Consider the following 22,543-nt stretch of genomic DNA (forward strand, 5'->3'; position numbering starts at 1 on the left):
CTCATAATTTTTCCATCCTCTCTTCACATAGATCCATGAGCCTTGAGGGGAGGGTTTAGATGATGGCATCCTATTAGAACTGTTTTACTCTCTGTATATTGTCTGGTTGTGGGTCTGCATGTTAGTTCCAATCTACAGTAGGAGGCAGCTCTTCTGTTGAGGGCTAAGTAAGGGACTGATCTATGTTAGTGTTAGTTGTTTCTCTCCCATATTCCTCCAAGTTCTGTTCTTAATCTCTGCATTCTAATGCCGTTGAAACATGGCCTCCCTCTTGTTTGTTGAACACATAATTGAGAAACTAGGAGGCAAGTATAGAAGATGCTAGTTCTACAGTAGTCATTTGGTGTGAATATGTGCATATGTGTGCTGTGAGAACCATGCAAGTCTGGGATTGGACAACAGGATAAAGCATTCACAGGAAGGTATTAAATTCCCTGGTTCACATTCATTTGGCTCCTTCTGAGCATCTGACCTTGGGCAGGTATCTTAACCATTCTTACTCCAGACTAGGGATAATAAAAGTCCCTGCCTCCTTGTTGTAGGGAATCCATAAGATATGTAAAATGATTTGATGTGTGGTAAAAATGTTTTGTGAACTTTACATAGGCAGCAACGTATGTCAGCTTTATTTATTCATGAGTCTACACATCTAGGACAGTGCTTGGCATAAAATAGGTACTCAATAAATACATTGTTGGATGACTGAATATGTGAGTGAATATAAAAAGTTCTATGTAGAAAATATAGAATGAAGACAATATAGGCTTAGTCACTTTTGCCGGCACAGTAGTCAGAGCCTGCCTGGCTTTGAGACAATGGGACTCAGCTTGGGAACATATTAGAAATGCTTAGAAGCCTGTATTTTCCTTTTTGTTTGCTTCTCTTTCTCCTTCTCCTTCTTGTGCTGAGGAATGAATCTGTCCCTATGCATGCTAGGCATGTATTTATTCTACCACTGAGCTATGTTCTAGTCTCCTGGGAGGCTTTTAAAGGGACCAACTCACACTCCACTGTGGCCAAAAGTTCAGCATCCCAGTCTTAGTGTTTAGAATGAATCACCACAGAGCAACAAAGTCCAGACTCCAAAGGTGTATGGGTTTGAAGATTCGATATCGAAGTGATTTTCTGATTGACTTAACACACCTTAGGGGACTAAGCTCAACCTTTGTTTCAATAATAATTGCATCCTTGAAGATGTTGATGCACATTTAAAATGGTCCAAAACTACTTTGAATTCATAAGCAATGTAGAGTAAGATTCTGGTTCAAGTAATTACCCAGTTTGTTCCCCTACATAAATCATAGGTGGGATATTTACATTTATGTGGGTCCAGGGACTGGTTCTTACTACGTGGACCATTAGCATTTCAGGTTGCTTGATTAGGAAAAGCACACCAAGACACAAACACACATGCAAGCACACTCACACATTGCATAACATGTGTTCTTACACACACACACACACACACACACACACATTGCATAGCATGTCTGTTGTGTGTTCTTGAGGTACTGGGTATTGAACTCACAGTCTCACATACTAGGCAAGTCCTCTACCACCCAGATTCATTGTCAGTCCCACCAGATGTCTCTTACGGCACTTGGGGGTTATAACAAAGAACATTTTAGATAGCTGGCTCCTTTCTAGAATGTTGAGATGAATGCATCAGTATCTCCTGTCAGTCTTTAGATATCCTGGCCAAACCATGCTCTCCATTCTCTGATACCTTCCCACTCAGTCATTAGGAGCTCAATCTCATCTTCATGTATTAGAGCCTTCGGAGAGTGGTGGGTCAGGTGTGGATGGCTTGAATCTGGGAGTCACATGAAGTTGAATGAGAGTAGATTGAACTTAGAAATGGATCCCAAGAGGGTACCATAATAGTGATCAGTCTTTCCATTTTGTTTATGAAGAATATTTATGCTACATGTTTCTTTGAGTGACTACATTATAAAAAGTTAATACCCTTGCAGGAGGTGATGGCACATACCTTTAATCTCAACATTTGGGAGGCAGGGACAGGAAGAGCTCGGTGAGTTTGAGGCTAACCTGGTCTACATAGTAAATTCAGGCTAGCCAGAGGTCATGGTGAGACCTTGTCTAAAAGAAAAAAAAATTAATACCCTTATAATGTGACCTTTGTAAATTGGACATTGGAATGCTATTTCAGTGGACATACCAAGAAGATGAACTAATTTGGTGTCTCCAAGGTTAAATTTTTTTTCTCTTGGTTTTTATACTTAGTTTTTTGGTTCTCCCTTCCCTCCCTGCCTTCCTCCCTCGCACCTTTTACTCTTCCTTTCTTTCTCTGTCTTCTTGTCTTATGAGATGGCTTGGTCCAGGCTTTGGGTATCCTTGACTTGGTGACCCTTCTGTTCCTGCCTCCCCAGTGCTAGAAGTACAAGCACCCCTCCAGGCCTAGACTGCTCCCTGGATTCTTCAAGGCCGGATTCTACCTCATTCACATGTATTATTACTATTATTGTTGCTGCTGCTGCTGCTGTTGTTGTTTGGAAATCTCTCTATGTATGCAGTCCAAGTTGGCTTTGAACATACTGCCCGCCTGGCTCTGCCTTGGCCTTCTGAGTGCTGGCATTGAAGTCCTGGTATGTGTCACCATGCCCAGCTGCATTTACTTTTACAGAGCTGCTTTGAAGTGGGCTTCAGACCCTCTCAGCAAAGAGTGTCTCTGAGGCATAAAGCCTGGGACATTATTCAAATCATCCCAATTGGATTTCTCAAGCCCTGATCTAATCAGCAAGCTGTTTAGCTTAGCTTCTTGGTAAAGTTCATTCATTAATTCAGAAGGCATTTACTGAGCCTTTGCAGAGTCTACCCATGGGCTAGATGTAACAGGATTAGTGGATGACTGGAGCCCTGTCCTTTAGGGGTTTATAGTCTTGCTGAATGGAGGGACGGAAATAACAGAATGCTTTTTAAGATGTAGAATGGCTTTTGTACTTGAAATGTGTTAGCGGTCTTTCACATCAGGTAATTGACATTAACTGTGACTTTATGCTCTGGAAAACACATTAGGAAGTATTTTCTTTTCATATTTATTTCACAGTTAATATCACAGTTCCTTTCAGACATGTTCTTGTGAGAATACTCAATCCCCACAAAGTGATGTTGTGAACTTAATAGAATTGTGGGCATCTCACGCTTTGCAGCCTGTGCTTTTGGGAGGATTCTGAGCAGGAAGGAAGAATGAAAAATTGAACCCAAATTTATTGTTTTGTTGGAGCAAATTGTCACATAAAACTCACCAGTTCCACACACACACCAAGTTCTGCTAGAATTACGCGTCAGCTTCCACTACCATGACGGATGTAAATAGAAAGCTAACGCTGACTTTAACTGAGATCTCAGGCGTAATGAGATTCCTTTACTCTTTGAAGGAAAATAGCCATTCATGTATGAACTGCTAAAGAAAAAAATTATTTTCTGCTATTGAGCAGAGTAGAAATCTGAAATCAGAAATGACTTCCCATGCCTCAATATTTTCTAATTATGATTTTTCTATTCTGTGTTTCATATATCTACTCTTCTAAGATGTACTTCTGGTCATAAACTGGTAGCTACTCTCAATGCCTCTTACTCATCTCCCCTTCTAATTAATGTTTGTGTGATACACACACACACACACACACACACACACAATGTATATATATATATATATATATATCCTTTTCTTCTGTTAATATTACAAGTTCAGCCTTTTGTGTCCATAATGAGGAGTAAAGAAGGAGTAATCAGAAGACCTAGTTGCTTCTGTGCACAGGCTAGAAAAGGTTATGCTTCTTCCGGAGTCCCATGTTGATCTCTCTGGGCACAGCGATGTCTATGCTGTATGGCTGCCTTGCCTCCCGAGTCAGTGGGTTGGGTAGTTGGATGCTGTGTCAGGGCTTGGTTCCTAGCTAGGAAGGTGATAGCAGTCCAGCTGACACAGTCTGTAGGTGCTCAGGAGCTGAACACACTTGCTTAGGTTTCTGCCATTACCTGACGGTGGGATTTTACTTCTCTTCTCCTTCTCTTCCTCTTCTTCCCACATATTTTCCTCTTTTTTCTAACTGCAACTCTCTGAGACATTTTGTGAAACTCTGAAAGTCTTGTTTACTCTCATTCGTCTAAAAATTAAGAGTTCTTCAGCCATCCCAAGGCTTTGTGCTTGGGTATTAGTGGTGTGTGTGTGTGTGTGTGTGTGTGTGTGTGTGTGTGTGTGTGTGTGTGAGAAGCCTAAATCCAAAATTGTCTTTCATTTCCTTCCTTCCTTCTTTCCTTTCTTCCCTCCCTCCCTCCCTTCCCTCCCTTCTCTTCCTTTTTCCTTCTTCTTGCCCCTCCCCCCAGTCCCAAATAATATTTCAAAAAGGGACTTTCCCATTTAGTTACATCTCAAGTCTTGTTAAGTTGTCCAAGCTATCCTCAAACTTGCTATGTAGCCCAGTCAGGCTTTGAAATTATAATCCGTCTGCCTCAGCCTCTTTCTGTGATATGTTTTAAACACTTAGATTTAGGTTGTGGAGATTCTTAAAGACCCAAAGGCAGAACCTGTAGTTTCTGAATCCACAAAAAAAAATGTGTTTTGTGAATGGTGAAAACTGGTTTAGCATTGATGGGGAGGCCATTGAAGAGAGAGAGAGAGAGAGAGAGAGAGAGAGAGAGAGAGAGAGAGAGAGGGAGGGAGGGAGGGAGGGAGGGAGGGGAGAGAGAGAGAGAGGGGAGAGAGAGAGAGAGAGAGAGAGGGAGAGAGAGAGAGAGAGAGAGAGAGAGAGAGAGAGAGAGAGAGAGAGAGAGAGAGAGAGAGAGAAATAACCCTAAGAAACATGCCAGGGAAAGCCCCTCACTGTGAGAGGTAAACCACTGTGAGCTAAGGATTGCCCTAGAAGATTCTCTGTCCTTCAGGCTTTCCTCCTCACCCCTTTGTTTCTTATATCATGTTAGACCATCTTAGCATCTTCAAATGTTGACTTATCTTTTATTTTCCAAGTCAGGGTCTTGCCATGTATCCCAGGGTAACATTGAACTTTCTGTCTTCAGAGCCTCCTGCTCCCGTGCCTTAGGTAAATTTGAATTCCAGGCCCACGTCACCACACCTAGCCACTGTTCCTTTCATAAAAATATCTAGCTGAAGGCTGTGGAATATACTTCAGTTCAAGGAGCCAAAGTTGCTGCCTACTACCTATGGTCCTTCAAGGCTTCCACCCTTATGATGAGTCTGGGGGATTATATAGATCAAATATGGTGCCTGCATCCTGCTAGAACATTGAGGAGTTTCCAACAAGCTCTTTGTAATAACTACCAACTATTGAAGACCTGTTTCTGGAACTTCCTGGGTAGGACTCCAAGAGACACTAAAAGAAACACAGAAAGCCAGATCCCTGCTGGGCTCTCTGATGCACAGTGACCAGTGGTGGCATGTGTCTACGTTGGGTGTGGAGAACTACTGTTCTTGCCTAATCTCACCAATACCATTCCTGGATGGAGGCTTGGTAGGTCAGGGAAGATGCAGAGAGGTCACCTGCCCTTTAGGGTGTAACACGTTTTCCCCCTTCTGCTCCTAGTCCTTCACCTTTCTGCTGTAAGCACTTTTTCCCTCAGAGGCTCTGCAGTGAGGGCGTGCTCACAGTCGCTGTTCCCCTCTTTGCTTCCTTCTGCTTCTCTTGCCGTGGGTCCTCTTGCTTGTGTTGAGGGGTGCTGAAGGAATGTGGGCTCATCCTTGGTAGATGCAAATCAGTCTTTTCATGCTGAGAGCTTTGAGCTCAATGGACAGTGGTCCTCTGCATGGAGGAGGAGGGTGCTCATGGAGGAGGATGCTCATAGAGGGGGGCGCTCATGGAGGAGGAGGAGGATGCTCATGGAGGAGGAGGGTGCTCATGGAGGAGGAGGGTGCTCATGAAGGAGGAGGAGAATGCTCATGGAGAAGGATGCTCATAGAGGGGGGCGCTCATGGAGGAGGAGGATGCTCATAGAGGGGGGCGCTCATCGAGGAGGAGGGTGCTCATGGAGGAGAAGGAGGATGCTCATGGAGGAAGAGGGTGCTCATGGAGGAGGAGGAGGATGCTCATGGAGGAGGAGGATGCTTATGGAGGAGGAGGGTGCTCATGGAGGATAAGGAGGGTGCTCATAGAGGAGGAGGGTGCTCATGGAGGAGAAGGAGGATGCTCATGGAGGAGGAGGATGCTCATGGAGGAGAAGGAGGATGCTCATGGAGGAGGAGGGTGCTCATGGAGGATAAGGAGGGTGCTCATAGAGGAGGAGGGTGCTCATGGAGGAGAAGGAGGATGCTCATAGAGGAGGGTGCTCATGGAGGAGGGTGCTCATGGAGGAGAAGGAGGATGCTCATGGAGGAGAAGGAGGATGCTCATGGAGGAGAAGGAGGATGCTCATAGAGGAGGAGGGTGCTCATGGAGGAGGAGGGTGCTCATAGAGGAGAAGGAGAATGCTCATGGAGGAGGAGGATGCTCATGGAGGAGGGTGCTCATGGAGGAGGATGCTCATGGAGGAGGATGCTCATGGAGGAGGGTGCTCATGGAGGAGGGAGGAAGAGCAGACCCATTTTAATCATAATGAACAGTGCTGTTCTGGGCAGTCTGGTTCCAGGAGAGGACTTTGCTTATATTTCATCTCTGGCAACTTGAATTACTTTCCAAGTATCACAAGTGCCTGCCCCATGTCTATTTCTGTAAATGGAGAGGCCGAACTCTTGCCTTCACCCTGAAAAGAAGTTAAGCTTTCAGCTCTGGCCCTGTAGCCTAAACAAAGCAGCTCCCCCGCGTGTCCTGATTTGGGGAGATTTCTTCCTCTCTGTCCTAGCAGAGGTGTATCATTACAAGTGTAAGGAGTATCAGATGTTGTTAGAGACTCATTCAGGCCACTCAGGAACAGTTTCTGCTCCACAGGAGCTATGAGCTCTGTGCAAGATTCTCATGCTTCATATATGTTCATTTATGTGTGTGCATTGACTTACGTATTTATTTTCTTGCCGCAGGAAAGCCATCTCCCGGACAGGCCTCCAGCACCTGGCTCCTGCTCATCCTCTTGGCCTGCCTATAGCAAACGGTCCAGCGAAGGAGCCCAGAGCGACTCTGGACTGGAGCGTAGGTGTCTGCTGGTTTTTTCATTTTGTTTTGTTTTCGTTTGTTGGTTTCCTCTCAGTTGCCTGCTGGGTCTTTCTCATCTCACCCTCAGGGTTCTGTAAGAAAGAACACATCTACTTCGGTCTTCAGTGGCCGTGTTAATGGATCTCTACCTGGGGGCTGAATTGTCCCCACCTGAAGGCGTGTGCAGGGCTGTTCTTAAGTTCTGTCGTGCTGTCCCAACAATGAACAGAACAGGCTCACCCATGCCCTTTTCCTCTTGGAAGAGAGAGAGTCATGGAAGAAAGGAGGGGAGTGTTTACCTTTTTAACCAACTGAAACATGAAAGTCGTATGTGTTCTGGCCTGCCGTGTGGTGTTTCAACACACGGGCACCATGTGCAGAGTTTAAATCAGGGCAAAGGAGATCTACTCAGACATTGCTCAGTTATTTATGATGCAAACATTCTAACACCCTTTTTCTAGCCTTGTGCAAAACAGTACACTATACTATCACTGTTTATGGTCACTCCACTGTGAAATGGCATCTAACTATGGCTTCCTGTCCCTGAAGAATCTTTCCCCTGACTCTTTCACCAGTGTCTCTCCCTCCCCGCCTCTGGTAACTGCCATCTTGCCGTCAGTGTAAGATAGACTTCGCAATAATTCATATGTGAGCTTGCACAGCCCTCGACTTCCTGTGCCTCGCTTATTTGACTAAACACAAAAGCCTCCAATTCTGTCTATGTTGTAAATGATAGGATTTCCTTTTTCTGTACAGATAAACAATATTCCACTCTGTATATGCACCACATTTTCCCCCCTCTGGCAGATAATATGACATTTTATTGAATTTAAAAAATAACTCCCTTGGCAAAGGTCATGGACTGTAAAAAGTAAGCTCTGCTTTTCATGTTGCCCTAAATGGGCTTTTAATATGAGCTGAGACAAAGACACGCCTGTTTTCAGTGCTTGTGTACATACGGGCAAATCTTATTTCCACACTCTTTCAACTTGGCAGAATTGAAATCCTTCAGAGGGACTTACTGTCGGGGAGTGTGGTAGACACTTCTTCAGTAAGCCAATAGCACGGTCGGTCTCACAAATAGAAAAAGCATTGCCCAGCAGCAAGTGTTACTTGGCCTCGGCTTCCCGTGGGGAGGAATGCGAAACACTCAATTTCATTTTTGCTGCTTTTAAAGCTAAAATGATTGGAACCACAATTAAATATTAGAATCCTTTCTCCTGCCACTGAGTCTTCTGAATGTGTGCTGGGCCCAGGAAAGAAGCCATTGCTAAATCTTCCTGCCTCAGTTTCTACTTCTATATAATATTGTAACGTAGGCAGTCACCCAAGACTTCTAAACATAAGAAACGAAAAGGGTCTCAAACACTCTTCTTTATAGTACTGGGTATTAAACCTGGGCCTCACGTGTGCGAGGCAAGCACTTCACCATTGAAATATATCCAAAACCCTTATTTTTACTGATTTTGAGAGAAAAAAATGTCTCTCCCAGTAGCCCGGGCTAGCTCGGAACATACTCTATAACCTTAGACTCCTGAGCCTCCTAATCCAACCTCCCAAAGAGCTAGATTATAAGCATGTGCCACATAGTTCAGCTTCCTGACTCTTTATTAACTTGCCTTTCCGAAAATGTAACATACCTTAGCAAAATAATAGTCTGTGTTTTACTTCTGATATAAATTCCTCCCTTCTGTAAGTTTTCGGGTGCTCATATGCAAAGAACATTCTTATCCTTCCACTAACCTTCATCTGTTCTCAATGAGGTTCCCCGCTGCATCCAGTAACTCTGTTCACCCTTTACCAGTATGTACAAGCATGTAGACATGTCACATTTATCTGTGGGAAGAGAGGAGCATGTGCACAGGGGTGTGAAGGCCAGAGATTTCCCTTGGGCATCATTCCTCAGGCACTGTCTATCGATTTGGTTTTTTGAAACTAGGCTTCTCATTGGCCTGGAACTTGCCAATTAGACTAGGCTTGTTGGCCAGCTTGGGAGCCCCAGTAATCCACCTTTCTCTCTCTCCCAAGCTCTGGGTTTCCTTGGTTGATGGACACTCAGGGTTGCGTCCATTTCCTGACTGTTGTGAATAGTGTTTCAATGAACATGGCAGCTGTGTCTCCTACTTAAGCAAATCGAAGGATTTTCTTTTCCTTTGGATACAGACCTGGGAGTGAGATTGCTAGGTCAGACAGTGGCTCCGTTCTCCACTTTTTCCAGGAGCATCCGTTGTGTTCTTGTAGCTGTGCTGTTGCCAGCCCCACCCCCACCCCCACCCCACCCCCAACAAAAAAGGATTCCCTTTCACAACATCTCTGCAGTCTGTGTTAACTTCTACATGATAAGAGCCACTCTAGGCAAGGAGGGGCTCACTCTTAGGGAAGGAGGGGCTGTTTCATTGTGGTTTTGATTTGTATCTCCACGATGACTAGTGATGTTTATTTTTTTTTAAAAAAAAATGTATCTGCTGGTCATTTACATGTCTTCTTTTGAGACATGTTGATTTAGATCTACTACCCATTTTGTAAGTTGGGCTATTTGTTGACAATGGAGATTTTCAAGTTTGAAAATGTGTGTGTGTGTGTGTGTGTGTGTGTGTGTGTGTGTGTGTGTGTATGTATATATATTCAATGAATGAATATTCATTCATTCATCAGGTGTGCAGTGTGAAATATTTCCTCCCACTTTATATTTTGGCCTTTAACTCTGTTACCTGCTATCTATGCTGTGTAGGATTGCTTGAGTTTTAAAGAAACCTGTTTGCCCATTTTCCCTTTGTTTCTTGTTTTTTTTGGAGGGAGGGCTCTTTAGAAAGTCTATCCCATCAAAGTATCCCGAATCATGTCTCCTGTATTTCCTTCTAATATTTTATAGTGTCAGCGGCTCTTACACTTAAGCATTTGGTCTGTTCAAGTTAGTGAGAGATAGCTGCCTATCATCATTTCCTGCTGTGGACATCCATCTTTACCTAACATCATTTCTGCTTGTGGAGAGAATCATAACAGTATCGTTATTGAAAAGACCATCATTTGTCCAGCACATGTTCTCATACCCTAATTTAAACCCTGGTGCCCGTAGATGTGTTTTTAAGTGTGTCTGCCACAACTGAATCTCCTACACATTAGAACATTATTTTCTGCCCACCCAGCAAAAGCTACCTTACTTTGCATTCTGGGTGATTTCCTTGGGATCATGGGCGGGGGGGGGGGGGGGGGGTGATGAAGATGTGGTTTACATAGCTAAAATCCATGGATAGGAAGTAATCAACTGTAGGAATACAGCACATCAATGCCTGGGTCAGGAGAGCTCACCGGAGTGGAGGTGGGGAGTGTCACTGGCATATGAGAAAGGACCCTCTAGTCATGGCTGATGTAGGAAATAGGCATCAACAAATGCTTTTAGTGAATTCCCTGCCTAAGCCAGCATTAGGCTAGCAGGCATTATTTTCTGATTCCCATGGAGAGGTGTACACTGTAGCATTCATTCTTGTAGTATTTTTGGCCGGTGGTAAGAGGCTCTGATGTACAATAGGGGCCAAACAAATAGGAGCTGAGGCTGGGTAAATTGTGGTCTTTCCACTCTCTTCCTTCCCTGGGGGTGATCTGCTGAAAGTCTAGTTGGAAAGCAAAGAGGAGGCCACTCCCTCCTGGGAGGCCAGATGTGGCTCGGACAGATCTATCCCTTGGCTGCTACTGGTGTCAGCAGACAGAAGCCAGCAGTGACTAGTACCCAATCACACAAAAAAGTTCAGGAAGGAGGCGGGGGCTAGGCGTGTTTCAGTGTCCTCTGACTTTTTCTGTAAGGGTTTAAATGAATCATACTGGTTTTAAAATGTTGGCTTCTTTCTGCCAAATACCCTGTATGTATGTTAAACTGTCCCTTCCGCTGAAGAGGCCAAATGAGGAATTGGGGACTTCCGTTGTTTTGTGTAAAGCACTGGAAGGGTCTTGAGGCTTGAGCATTTGCCTGTGACAACCTTGCCCTTTGGCTCCCTGTAGAAAAGCAGTCTGATAACATGTGTGCAGCCACCGGACTGCATGCACTAACGATAAGACTTCCTTCCTCGGGAGTATTGTTTAATTGGGGACTGATTAGCATCACAGCTTTGTAAGAGTCTCCCAAATAAGCATGAGAATGCAAGAATTAAGAAAAAAAAAGAAAGGATGAGACGGGAAATGGGTGGTGGAAAGTCAGGGTATAGATCAGTGGTAGGATGTTTGACAGGCATTCAGGAGTCCCTGAGTTGGGTTTCCAGCACCACAAACCAACAATGAACAAACATGCACAGGTACAGGCATAGTCTTGGTTAAGGTCTCTGTGCTGAGGGTCTTGACTCTGGGAACACAATGGGGAGTAGGGTGGTGGGAGCCCCTAGTCCTCAGCCCACTTGACTCTTCAGGAGAAATTCTTTGCTTCTACTTCTTGAGCTCAGGAGACTAGGCACCATTTCAAAGGTGGCGACTACCGCCATACCCTGACTCTGTACCCCGAAGTCACATCAGTTCACCAGGGAGAAACCAGATGCAGAAGCTGTCTGGAGTGCACCTGGCTTGGCAAGGCAGGCCAGGGTCAACTTGGGATTGGAATCTCTGGGCCTGGACTCTTACTTTTTGTAGAAAGGAACCCCCCCCCACCCGGAGTTGGGTGTATGTGTCAAAGTCATCTAGAGAATAGTTATTCCCCTCAGAATACTGGCCGCAGGCTTTGGGAAGGCCCTGCTAGTGAGGGCCCTGTGCTGACTGAGCGAGCACAGATGGCGTGTACAGTTGTGGGAGGTAGCTTTCACGCTTTGTGTACGTGAGCTTCATTTCCTTCTGGATTCCATTTTTCCCCTCCTCATTTCCCTCGGTAATACAAGCTCCAGCCCTCCCCACACACCGCTGGAACTTACTCCTCAAAACTCATCTTCCCGTGTGTCAGTCCCATTCCCTTGATAATCTTTGCCAATATTTCTGCTCTTTTGTCCACAGGCTGTACCCTTCCCCCCATGCACATCACCCCTTAGTGGTCAAGACAGCAGCCTTCAGTAAGGCACCCCAGCATCCCAACAGTGGCCACTGTGCTGGATCCAGCCTGAAGGGTGCTCTTTCCTATAGCCAGCCTGCCTGCCTCCCTCCTTCTCTCCCTCCCTTCCCCCTCCCTCCCTCTCCCTTCCCTCCCTCCCCCTCCCTCCCCTCCCTCCCTCTCCCTCCCTCCCTCCCCCTCTCTCCCTCCCTTCCCCTCCCCTCCCCCTCCCTCCCTCCCCCTCCCTCCTGGCCCTGATCTTCTCTTACTCATACCATTTTGATCGTCCCATTTACTGTGTGTATTTTTCTCTGCTCACAGTGAGTTGTCTTAAAAACAGAACCAAGCTAGTGCTTCTTGTTTGACTTGTCTGAGGTCTCTTTCGGTCTCCAGCAACCTGAAGGGCCAGGCAGTGTCTTCTGCTTGTTTGCTCTCCGAAGTGGAGGGCCCAGGACAGCCTAAGGGCCGCCTGGTTAGTGATGCCAGGGCATGAATTGATTGTGACTCCTCTGCTTAGTCAATACGACATGAAGTAATCCTCGGAAACTGATGGGCACTCAGATAATCTCTAGTCCTGAAAGGCTTGCTAAACATGACTCCAAAGCCAACTTGTAAAAGAAACAAATGCAACCGTTTTTATGCCAGTGACCCCCCCCCACACCTTTTTCAGGATCTTCCTATGGTAACACAGCAGGTTATCGTGCACATGGATAGAGAGGCTTGGTTTTCCCACCCCTAAGAAGGGCCTTTCTCGCCCTCCCAGTGACAACCTGTAGAGGCTGTTCCCTCTGATGCCACTGAGACACATGCCAGCCAAGCCAGTTTGGGAGGAAATAAGCTAAATTACTAGACTGGGGAGGAGGCAATGTTCAAAATAGAAACCAAAACTATTCGTCTCCTGGGCTGGAATCCAAGCTCTCAGTTTAGAGTGAGTTAGCCCATTTAGAAGTGTGTCCATGCCACGGATATGTGTCTTCTTGAATGTCACATGCTTCCTCTGCAAAGGTGACTCAATTTACAATGACAGCTTGCCTCTGTTTCTAAGAGTGTAGCCAGTAATGCTGGGGGTGTGTCTCTCCTCTGTCCCCACTGTTCTGTAATCATCCTCTGTCCCTTATGCTTCAGGAGCAAGCTTCAGGCCAATGTGGGAGATGGAGAACAGGGCTGGGGATCCACAGACTCTTTCTTAAAGCCCATGACAACCTTAGGCCCAATATCTTCAGTTCCGAGTGTCTTTGACCTCTTCACTGGCCCACATCTTTCCACCTAGTGTTCCCCGGAAAACAGAACTTTCAGCGCCAATAAGGCCAGCCTCCCATCAACTCCAGCTTTCCTTTTCTTTAGCTGACGACATTGAGCAAAGGAGTGCTTTCTCCCCAGCAGGCAGAGACAGCACACTTGGTAGATACATTGCCTCACAGTTCAGTTCAGGGACAAGATTAGGGGACCGGAGTCTTCACAGGGAGTTGCTTTAAACTAGGTTATGGAATTAGGTCACTTTATCTTTAGAAACCCTGAATGAAAAGCCAGGAAGCAGCTGGGGGCATGTGTGTGCCTGTGTGTATGCCGACATGTGTGTGTGTGTACACACGTTATGTGAGTGTTTTCTGCATGCGTTCTCACTTAGGATATGGAAAAATAAGGAAAACACCTCCCATGAATCAGTGTAATGAAGCCTCTGGTCTCGGATAGCCATGTCATTGTGGGGCTGATCTACTATGATTGGCTCTCACACTTTATTTTCTGAGTTCAGAGTAATTTGAGACGCAGCCCCACAGTAGCTACTTTTATCATTACTGCACAACATTCCCGACAAAAGCATACTATGGAAGGGTTTATTCCAATGTGTAGTTTAAAAAGCCATCCAGTCCATCGTGACAGGGGAGGGCTGGTCACACCGTGTCCTCACCAGGAAGCAGAGAGAGAAGCTCTGTACTCGGAGGCTCCAGTTCATGGAATGGTGCATTGACAGTTTGGATTGGACTTCCTACCACAATTAACCAATTTAGAAACCAGCACCAACAACCAAAATCAGTTGGCTTCTCGGAGAACTCACAGACTCCTTCCTTATCTCCTTGGATCTGCAGTTTAGTATCTTGGTCCAAATGTTCGGACACTAGGGAAGTGATTGTCTAATGCTCTTCAGTGGAAACAGATGTGAGCCATAGATTAAATATAAATCATTTAGGGAATCTCATTAAGACAGTACGAATGAATGGGGAAACCCAATTTTAGTGCCATGTTTTGTTTCACCCGATCAACCCCCAGAGCTGTCATTCAACACTGAAGCCACAGATGGTGGCTGTATGAGGACCTCAGCACTCTTTCTTCTGACTTAGTCTTTACACTGTGACTTATGTGTTGATGGCAGGGTTCAATCCATGCTGACCGCATTTCCAGGGTCCAGCGGCCATTTCCCGCACAGCTCCTGTGTGGACCATCAAGGCATTTTGTCACCTATTACTAACTTGTGGGTTTTCAGGCAGTCCACATTTAACTTGCTTTTAAATTTTGCATGGATATTTGTAAAGGGAGATATCATTTATGACTCCAATTATTTTTTAAAAAAAATTTTCTAATTGCTTATCTTTGTATCTCTGGGTTATTTGCTTTTAGTGCATACACACTACTTTTTGCCTTTTTGAGACGAAGTCTCTGTATCTTAGGCTGACCTGAAACTTATTAGGTAGCCCAGACCTGCCTTGAACTTTAAGAAGTTCTCCTGTCTCAGACTCCTGAGTGTTGGAATTGCATATGTGTATCTATGTGCCTGGCTCCTGCTGGTACACGTGTTATACATGTTATTCAATCTGTGATAGTCCCGATCTTTAACTTTTTTTTTAAAAAAAAATCTGTAACCATTAATGGGATTTTTGCAGAACATGGGCAAGTAGTAATATCTATTTGTGTATATATGTATATGTGTGTGTGTGTGTGTGTGTGGACACACACAAATATACATACATTGAGGGTCATAAGTAACTACATCTATTGTGTAAATATGCAAGCAAGGATCACAGCTGAGTGTGGATGTGAGTGAGTGCGTGCGTGCGTTCGTGTGTGTGTGTGTGTGTGTGTGTGTGTGTGTGTGTGTGTGTCCATCCATCCAGGGAGATTTGTCTCCATATTCCAAAGACCAGGGAAAAAAATCCATCTCTTAGAAATAGGGTGGTTATTTTTCTGTTTTCGAGAAATGGAAAGTTTTTGAGATGCATATTATTTGAGATGTCATTTCAAGGTAGATTTTTAAAGAAACAAGCAAGATGTTCCCAGGTGGGAAGGATAATCAACAAAACATGACACCAGAAATAAGATATGATTAACAAACAGAGGTAATAAAGGAGAAAAATAAGAAAAGGACAGATTGTCTGGTGGAAGGTTTGGGTGCGCGATTGAACTTCATTTTATAAGTGTTCAGAGCCGTGAAGGGACACACCATAGGTGTATTTTAAGGGAACTGAGTATACGACAGTGTAAAATTAGCCAGAGCATTTGTCAGAATTCAAAGAAGAAACTGGGACTTGATTAGATTTGCTGTCTAGTGTATGCTAAGGAACTTGGGGACAGACTTAGACATAAAAGGAAATCTAGACAAAAATAAGAACAAAGAGCTAAGTCTGCATCCCTTGGGGATAAAGTAGGCTGCTGTGAATAAGAGACCAGAATATGTAATATCGTAATATAGAAGTTGTCTCTCCCTCACCAGGGAGACTAGTCTAGGTGGTTAGATGGAAACTAGACTCTTCACAGTTATTTAAGGACAGATACTGACTGTTATGCTGACATCCCATCAGGAGGTTTCCAGAATCGTTCCAGAGGCTGATCACCCCAGTAAGTTACTGTGGCAGAAGCAATGAGCAGATGCTCCTGGGTAGTTCTGATGGATCCCTCCTCCAACATTTGCTCCTGTTTTTTTTTCCTAGAACTTGGTGTCATGGCCACACCTACCCACAAGGGAAACTGGGAAATTAGATCTAGCTGTATGTTCAAGAAGAAGAGCAAAATAATTTCATGAATGAGTCTTGGTCAGAATGACCAAGGATTTGAAAAATCCTTTTCATATATGGAACAAGAAGAAGAAAGAAAACTAGAAAGTGATAAAGTGATAGCAACATAATAGAAGGAGGAGGAGGAAAAGGGGGAGAAGAAGAAGAGGAAGAAGAAAACAAACACTGACTAACTCTTTATCATGTAGACACTGTGACATATTTTCATTTTTGCACTGAAATTTCACAGTGATCCTGGGATAGAGGAACAATACTTTTATAATTTTACTGACAGATGAACTGGGGTTTAGGGAAACGAGAGGGTCCTAAATCATATAGATATTAAGTAGTCTATCTGCTTTATAATAGCATTCATGTTATTAGCTCACAGCTAGGAAAGGGGTCAGGAGAAATGTAGGAATCAAGCCAAAGCTAGTCATTTGTTTAGCTCATCCTAATGCTGATACCACGCAGGTATCCTTTATGCAGAATTTAAGAGTTCTTAAGACTACTCCCACTTCTTACACTTAGAGATTTAGGAATCTCTAAGACTATACTGAGGTTGGAGAATTCATGTTTAACTCACTGAAAACTGTTAAACTCACACTTCTGGAGTATCCATCATCATACAAATAAGATAGATAAACAGGGATAGAAGAGGGAACAGGAACATGTGTGGGTAAAAGAGCATGTCATCATAATTTTTTTCATGTCTTAACTATGTTTAGTTTCCATGTGTTGTAATTTATGACTACAAACTAAAGGGCATAAAATAACAGTCATTTTTCCTTTCTGCCCCTAGCAATTGGACATGACCCAGATATATTTTTACTCAATGGCTGTTATCTTTTTAAAAATGTATTGAGATTTAATGATGATCATGCAGTAAGTTAGTTGTTGTAATTTAATGCATTCATGAACCTTAGAATCTAGTATGAAAGGAAATGTTAATCAAATAATTATGCCAATATATGAATAAGTGCCAGTTAAGGTAGATAACAGGAAAAAGCATGATTTTTATGACAGAAGCTAGCAAAGTAAATTGGCTTGCATTAAGGGGCAATGAGGAATTTTTGAGGAAATAATGCTTGATTTGATGCCATATAAATTAGTCAAGAGAGGGGTAAGGAATGTGGATAAAAAAAAAAAAAAACACATACTGAGCCATTTTTGATGGGAATAGTTGAGCAAGTTTGGATGAAGTAAGGAACACACTATACTGGCATCAGGTTTACTCACATCTTAAACAAAGAGCAAAAAGCAGCAAACTCGGTCAATTTGACTTGAGACTTTCCACTTTGCTGAAGAAGCAGCAAGGAGAATGTCAACCCCTGCCTCACCTTAGTGAAGGTCTCCAAATCAGGGCCCCCAGGCTGCTAGGGAGCACAGAGAAATAGGCTCTCACCCTAACTGCTGATGGTGCAGTTTTGGAAGACAGACTGTGAGAGGTGGAGACCAAATAGATATCAGTTGTGGCAGGCTACTGTGGTATTCTAAGCCACAGCTGTAGTAACAGTACAAGTGGGGAGTAGTAGCTGGACCTCAGATGCATTTTGAAACCGTGATGAAATGATATTAGTTGTAAATAAGAGAGAGCTACAGAAGGACCCCAGAGTCACAGCCTAAGTAGGAAGAATGGTAATGCCATTTACTGAAAATCCAGAGAGAAGATGAGGAAGAACCTATCAGCAGAGGAAATCCAGTTCTTGCAAACATAAGGATTTGACATTCCTTTAGGTCTTTGGGGGAGATGCTGTGGGTGGTTGTTTATGAATGAAACTCAAATAAGAGGGTCATATTGATTTAATTATTTGGAAGGTAACAATTACTCAATGAGTGCTAAAGCCAAGAACCCTCAGTGTAGTAATATAAGGACTGAATGTAGACAGGAGATGTAATATAAAGAACTGAGCATTGAGCTGTAGAACACTTCAGTGCTGAAAATGTTTGGCATAAGAAAGAGACTAGAAAGAGTAAACAGCAGAGGAGAAGAAAGTGCCTCTGGGTGAAGAGAGCAGGCATCAGTGTTGGAGTTGCTGATGAACATGAAGCTTGATCGTTGGCCATTGGATTGAGCCATGTGACATCACTGGTGATCTGGAAAATAGTATTGGTATATGAAAGAAGAATACCAGGAAGTGGGTTCAGGAAATCATAATGCTGTAAAGGAAGCGAGTGACACAATATAAGAATAGTTCGCTGAGATTTCCCTGTAGGAGAAAAATGGAAATGGATGTGTGTCAAGAACCCAACTGTTGATGTAGGTCCTTGCTCTCAGCTCTTGCTTTTCTGTGTGTCTATGACTATGATACAAGTCCGTTCTGAATTTTATTATTTTTACTTCTGTGACTCCATATCATGAGATACTACATGATCAATCTCTATATTTGTACTTCTTGATTTTGCAACATTCTGTTGTGTTGTTCTTGTGACAATTGTTCCCCGTTAAGGACACTTACTTTTTCCTTCCATTACAACTATTTCTTCAGGAACTACTTCCCAAAGTAAGCACAGTAATTTAAGTAATGGATCTTTACTCTGCTTTTTCTTTAGATATCTATACATGTTGCTCTTTCACTAATACCTCAGGGCTTTTCACAGTGAACTCCAGGTCTATGGGTATATGCTTACAGCTCTGTGTCTTTCCTTAAAACTGAAGGAGATACTTCATGCCATGTCTCCATTATCATCTTCTCTAGGGATTGTACAAGACAAAGAAGAATACCATATAGTATTTTGGCTCACAGACATGCTCTAGAATCTGTTATCTTAAAAAGCTTGAAAAGGAGGGTGAGGTCTATTGTGTTATAGACTCCAGGGCACATCAGGGCCATCTTGGGACCTTTGAGCAATTGTTGTATACAGGTTTCATTGAGATTCACTGACAGACTCTCTGGAGTCATACCCACATACTTTTTTTTTTTCAATAGGCCATTGAGTAGATAGCTCAAACTGAGAACCAGCCCATTAGATGGTGGCAGGATCTTGTAACCCCTCCTTCTTTTCCCTTCCAATGGTACACCTCTTTTAAATCAAGTTCCCATCACAAACTGAGACTACCTAAAAGTAGTGGTCTTTCTGTGGATGACTCTGATGCAATACTGATCAGCGAGTCCCTGAAAGCTTGCAAATGGTATACCATTTAGCAAAGGAATCCGGGAGCCAGGAACTATAGGTCTGCAAGTCCAGTATGTGGTTCTTGTGATCATCTGACCCACAGATTCTTACCTGCCCTTCTAGGACATCGCTGCGGGCACACCTAGCTTGTTGCTGTCAAAGGTTCTTGACATTTTCTCTCCACTGTAACAGTTTTATATTGGACCCCTTAAAATAGTTGTCAATATTTCCTCTGAAGCCCTTCCCTTAGTAGCCCTTCCCTTTCTGTTATTACATCATATTTAGTTTCCAGCTTTGCTAGTCAATTGGCCAGTGTGAGATAACATAGCCTCCCTATGACTGCTGCCAGAAGAGAAGAATAAATGCTTGATGAATGAGTTGAACAATAAAATGAAAAGGGATGGATGGCTTTTGTATAATGGGCTAGAAGTTAAAGTGGACAGTAGGTAACTCCTCTGTAGTGATTTAGATGGTGAGCATAGTTTCTTTAGGCTGTCTTGTACAGAAATGTCTTTATCTCTAGTGATGTCATCATTTTGTATGAACTTTTAAGGTCCTCCCCTATGTCTAGTCTTCCTTTCTCCTGATAGTGTCCCACAAGAAGACAGGTCTGTTTTCCCATGACTATCTATATAGGAGTTGGACATTGTTGACCAAAGGAGAATATTCCTGAGGAGAAGAAAAAAAAAATGAAGCAAAAAAAGAAGGCACCTGAGACCTTTGTCACCTAAATACCTGATCACCTTTCCTACATGTTCATATCTTACTCTTGCTGATTTAATACTTTCTCACTCTCCTTGGATCTGGGAGCATCTAGATGAGTGGTTCTCAATCTGTGGCTCTCGACTCTTTTAGGGGTCAAATGGCCCTTTCACAGGGGTCACCTAAGGCCATTGGAAATCATATATATTTACATTAGTATTATACCCATAACAAAACTGCCATTGTGAAGTAGCAATGAATACAGTTTTATGGTTGGGGGTCACCATATGAAAGGGTCGAAGCAGCATTAGGAAGGCTGAGGACAACTGATCTGGATCCTAGGTCACAATATGGCCTGTGGATTTTGTTGCCCCAAATCATTTTAGACTGTTCACCCTGAAAGGAAAATGTATTCTATTTGAAGAAATGCACTCATTACTTTTTTTTTTTTTTAATAGCATGCTCTCTCCCTGTCTTTCTGCTGGAAACCTTTGTCTATATTTCTATTTTTTTCTGTTCTAAGCCTTGACATTGAGAAGGCTGTCATGTGGATGTTTCTCGAATGAGCTATGCTAAGGCTGGCTCAAATGCACCTTACTCGGTTATTCTGTAAGCTCTCTATTGAAGCTGTCCTCTGTTGTTTGTTCACGATGTTACCCCAGAATGCCACAGAATGGGTGACCTAAGCCAGAGACATCGATTTCCCATCATTTTCAAACCAAGGACAAAGCACATTGAGTTCCTGGTGAGGGCCCTCCACCTGTCTGGTGGTAGTTATTTTCCTGCTGTGAACTTGGGTGGCTTTCCCTTGCTGCATACATGTGCAGAGGAGGAGAACGCTCTTTCTACCTGTAAAGGCTTTGAATCCACAGTGAAAGCTCTGTCTTCGTGACCTGATTGCTTTCCAATACCTTTCCTAATGCCACCGCACTGTGATTTAGATTTCAGTTTATGAACTGGGGACAGGGCCATAGTCGAGCCCGTGGGATAAAATAAAAACAACAGGGTTTTCCCTATAAACTCTTAATCTCATGTTCCTTGTGGCTAATCTAATACAGCGTTTTCCCCAATGTTTCAACCCTTCAGTAAATAAACAGAATGTACAGTTAGTGCATTCTCTAAATTCACGTTCTCTAAAGTAGTGTGTCAGAAGAAAGACCATAGAATTCTATCTGCCGCAAAAGCCAAGTGACCGTCCTCATCTCCATTGTGTCCTGCATGTTTTTTGGATAAAACTGGGTTGTTGCTCATTGTGTCGTACATCACAGCAGCTCTGCTCACTATTCTTAGGCAGCAGACAAGTTAATTTGTAATATTGAGAGCTATGTGGGAGGACTTACTGAATTAGTAACATGTCTGGATTAGTAGGAATGTATTGTGCTTTGAGTGCCAGAGAGGCAAGCTAAGTATAAATGCATTGTCAGCCATTCTTACCTAAAGTATTTTAATACTATCATCCTCCTTCTTAGCTAATTTACTAAGCAGAGGCTAATTTTTATCTTAGGTTGGCCTCCTGTGGGGGTATGGATAAACACGCTTTTACACGGAGCCCTTCAGAGTCGTCTTTTCCTCATTTGTTGAAAATGTTTCAGTGTGATGCCTCCATGCATGAGGCCTTCATAGAGCTCCTATCTATCTTGGTTACTGACGAGAGTTCCCAAATGCCACTTCCCCTTTCCAGAACTGACATAGTGTCAACTCCAGCAATGTCTTTGAAGAGCCCACGAAGAGTGTTAAACTCCTGGGGGTCACTACATGTCCTGCATGAAAACCCCAGACTTGAAGTCCCCCCTTGATGCTGAAGAGAGCACTCAAGTGGGTGGGCGTGTCTTTTTCCTCACAGGAGAATGCTGTGAACGGGGAACACCTTTGGCTGGAGACCAACGTCTCAGGCGACCTCTGCTACCTGGGGGAGGAGAGCTGCCAAGTCCGATTTGCAGTGAGTATGTCCCACCGTGCCCATTTAGTCTTTCCAGGAAACAGCCTCTGTGGGGATGAGAGGAAAGCTGTGCCCTAACATACCAGGATGGGTTTGGAAAGGCTCCACCATCAAGACCTAGAACTTCCCACTTTCTTTTAACGTTTACAGATTGTGTAGCAAATTAAAATGGCTCCAGGTTGTAAACTCCTAAGACTTTAGGGTTTCATTGGGTCGGCTACACATTAGTGTAATAGGATGCTGACCACCGTAGTGTTGTGGGGACCATACGCTGGGAAAAAAAGTGAGGGGGAATGTGGATGAGGGATGTCAATCACGTATGGTAGGTTGTGGGGTGACAGAGGCCTGAGTGGAGAGGAGGGGTGTGATCTCCCTGCAGATTAGTGGCTATGGGGTCGGAGATTCTGGTGCTGAGGGTGGAAACAGCTGTGTGAGATGTAAATATGTTAGTCTGTTTCCACACTGAAATCTGGAGGACACAGTTCCTGAAATGACTTGATAAATCAACAGCCAGGTGAGTAGGAGTGACTTTTGCTTTATTAAAATTCTTTGGGAGCCCATTCCCTAGATACATGGTGTGTGTGTGTCTGTGGGGGGGGGAGGTTATAGGGCTAGGTCCTGCCCCAAATGATGTGACAGACTTTGATGATCCCCCCATGGGAGGCAGAGGCCTCAGAGTGGATGGAGGTGGGATGGG

The 22,543-nt window shown here is 43.8% G+C and overlaps 1 protein-coding gene across 1 annotated transcript in view; it reads left to right on the forward strand.

Moving 5' to 3' along the window:
* Positions 1-22,543, forward strand: part of Dgki (diacylglycerol kinase iota) — a 421,628-nt gene that overhangs the window by 134,103 nt on the left and 264,982 nt on the right. Inside the window, exons 2-3 of the mRNA XM_051174678.1 lie at positions 6,989-7,097; positions 21,751-21,846. Of these exons, the coding sequence (XP_051030635.1) occupies positions 6,989-7,097; positions 21,751-21,846 (205 nt within the window). The remainder of the gene's footprint in view (positions 1-6,988; positions 7,098-21,750; positions 21,847-22,543) is intronic.

This window comes from Phodopus roborovskii, unplaced genomic scaffold (genome assembly GCF_943737965.1).
Source record: "Phodopus roborovskii unplaced genomic scaffold, PHOROB, whole genome shotgun sequence".
Taxonomy (NCBI): Eukaryota; Metazoa; Chordata; class Mammalia; order Rodentia; family Cricetidae; genus Phodopus; species Phodopus roborovskii.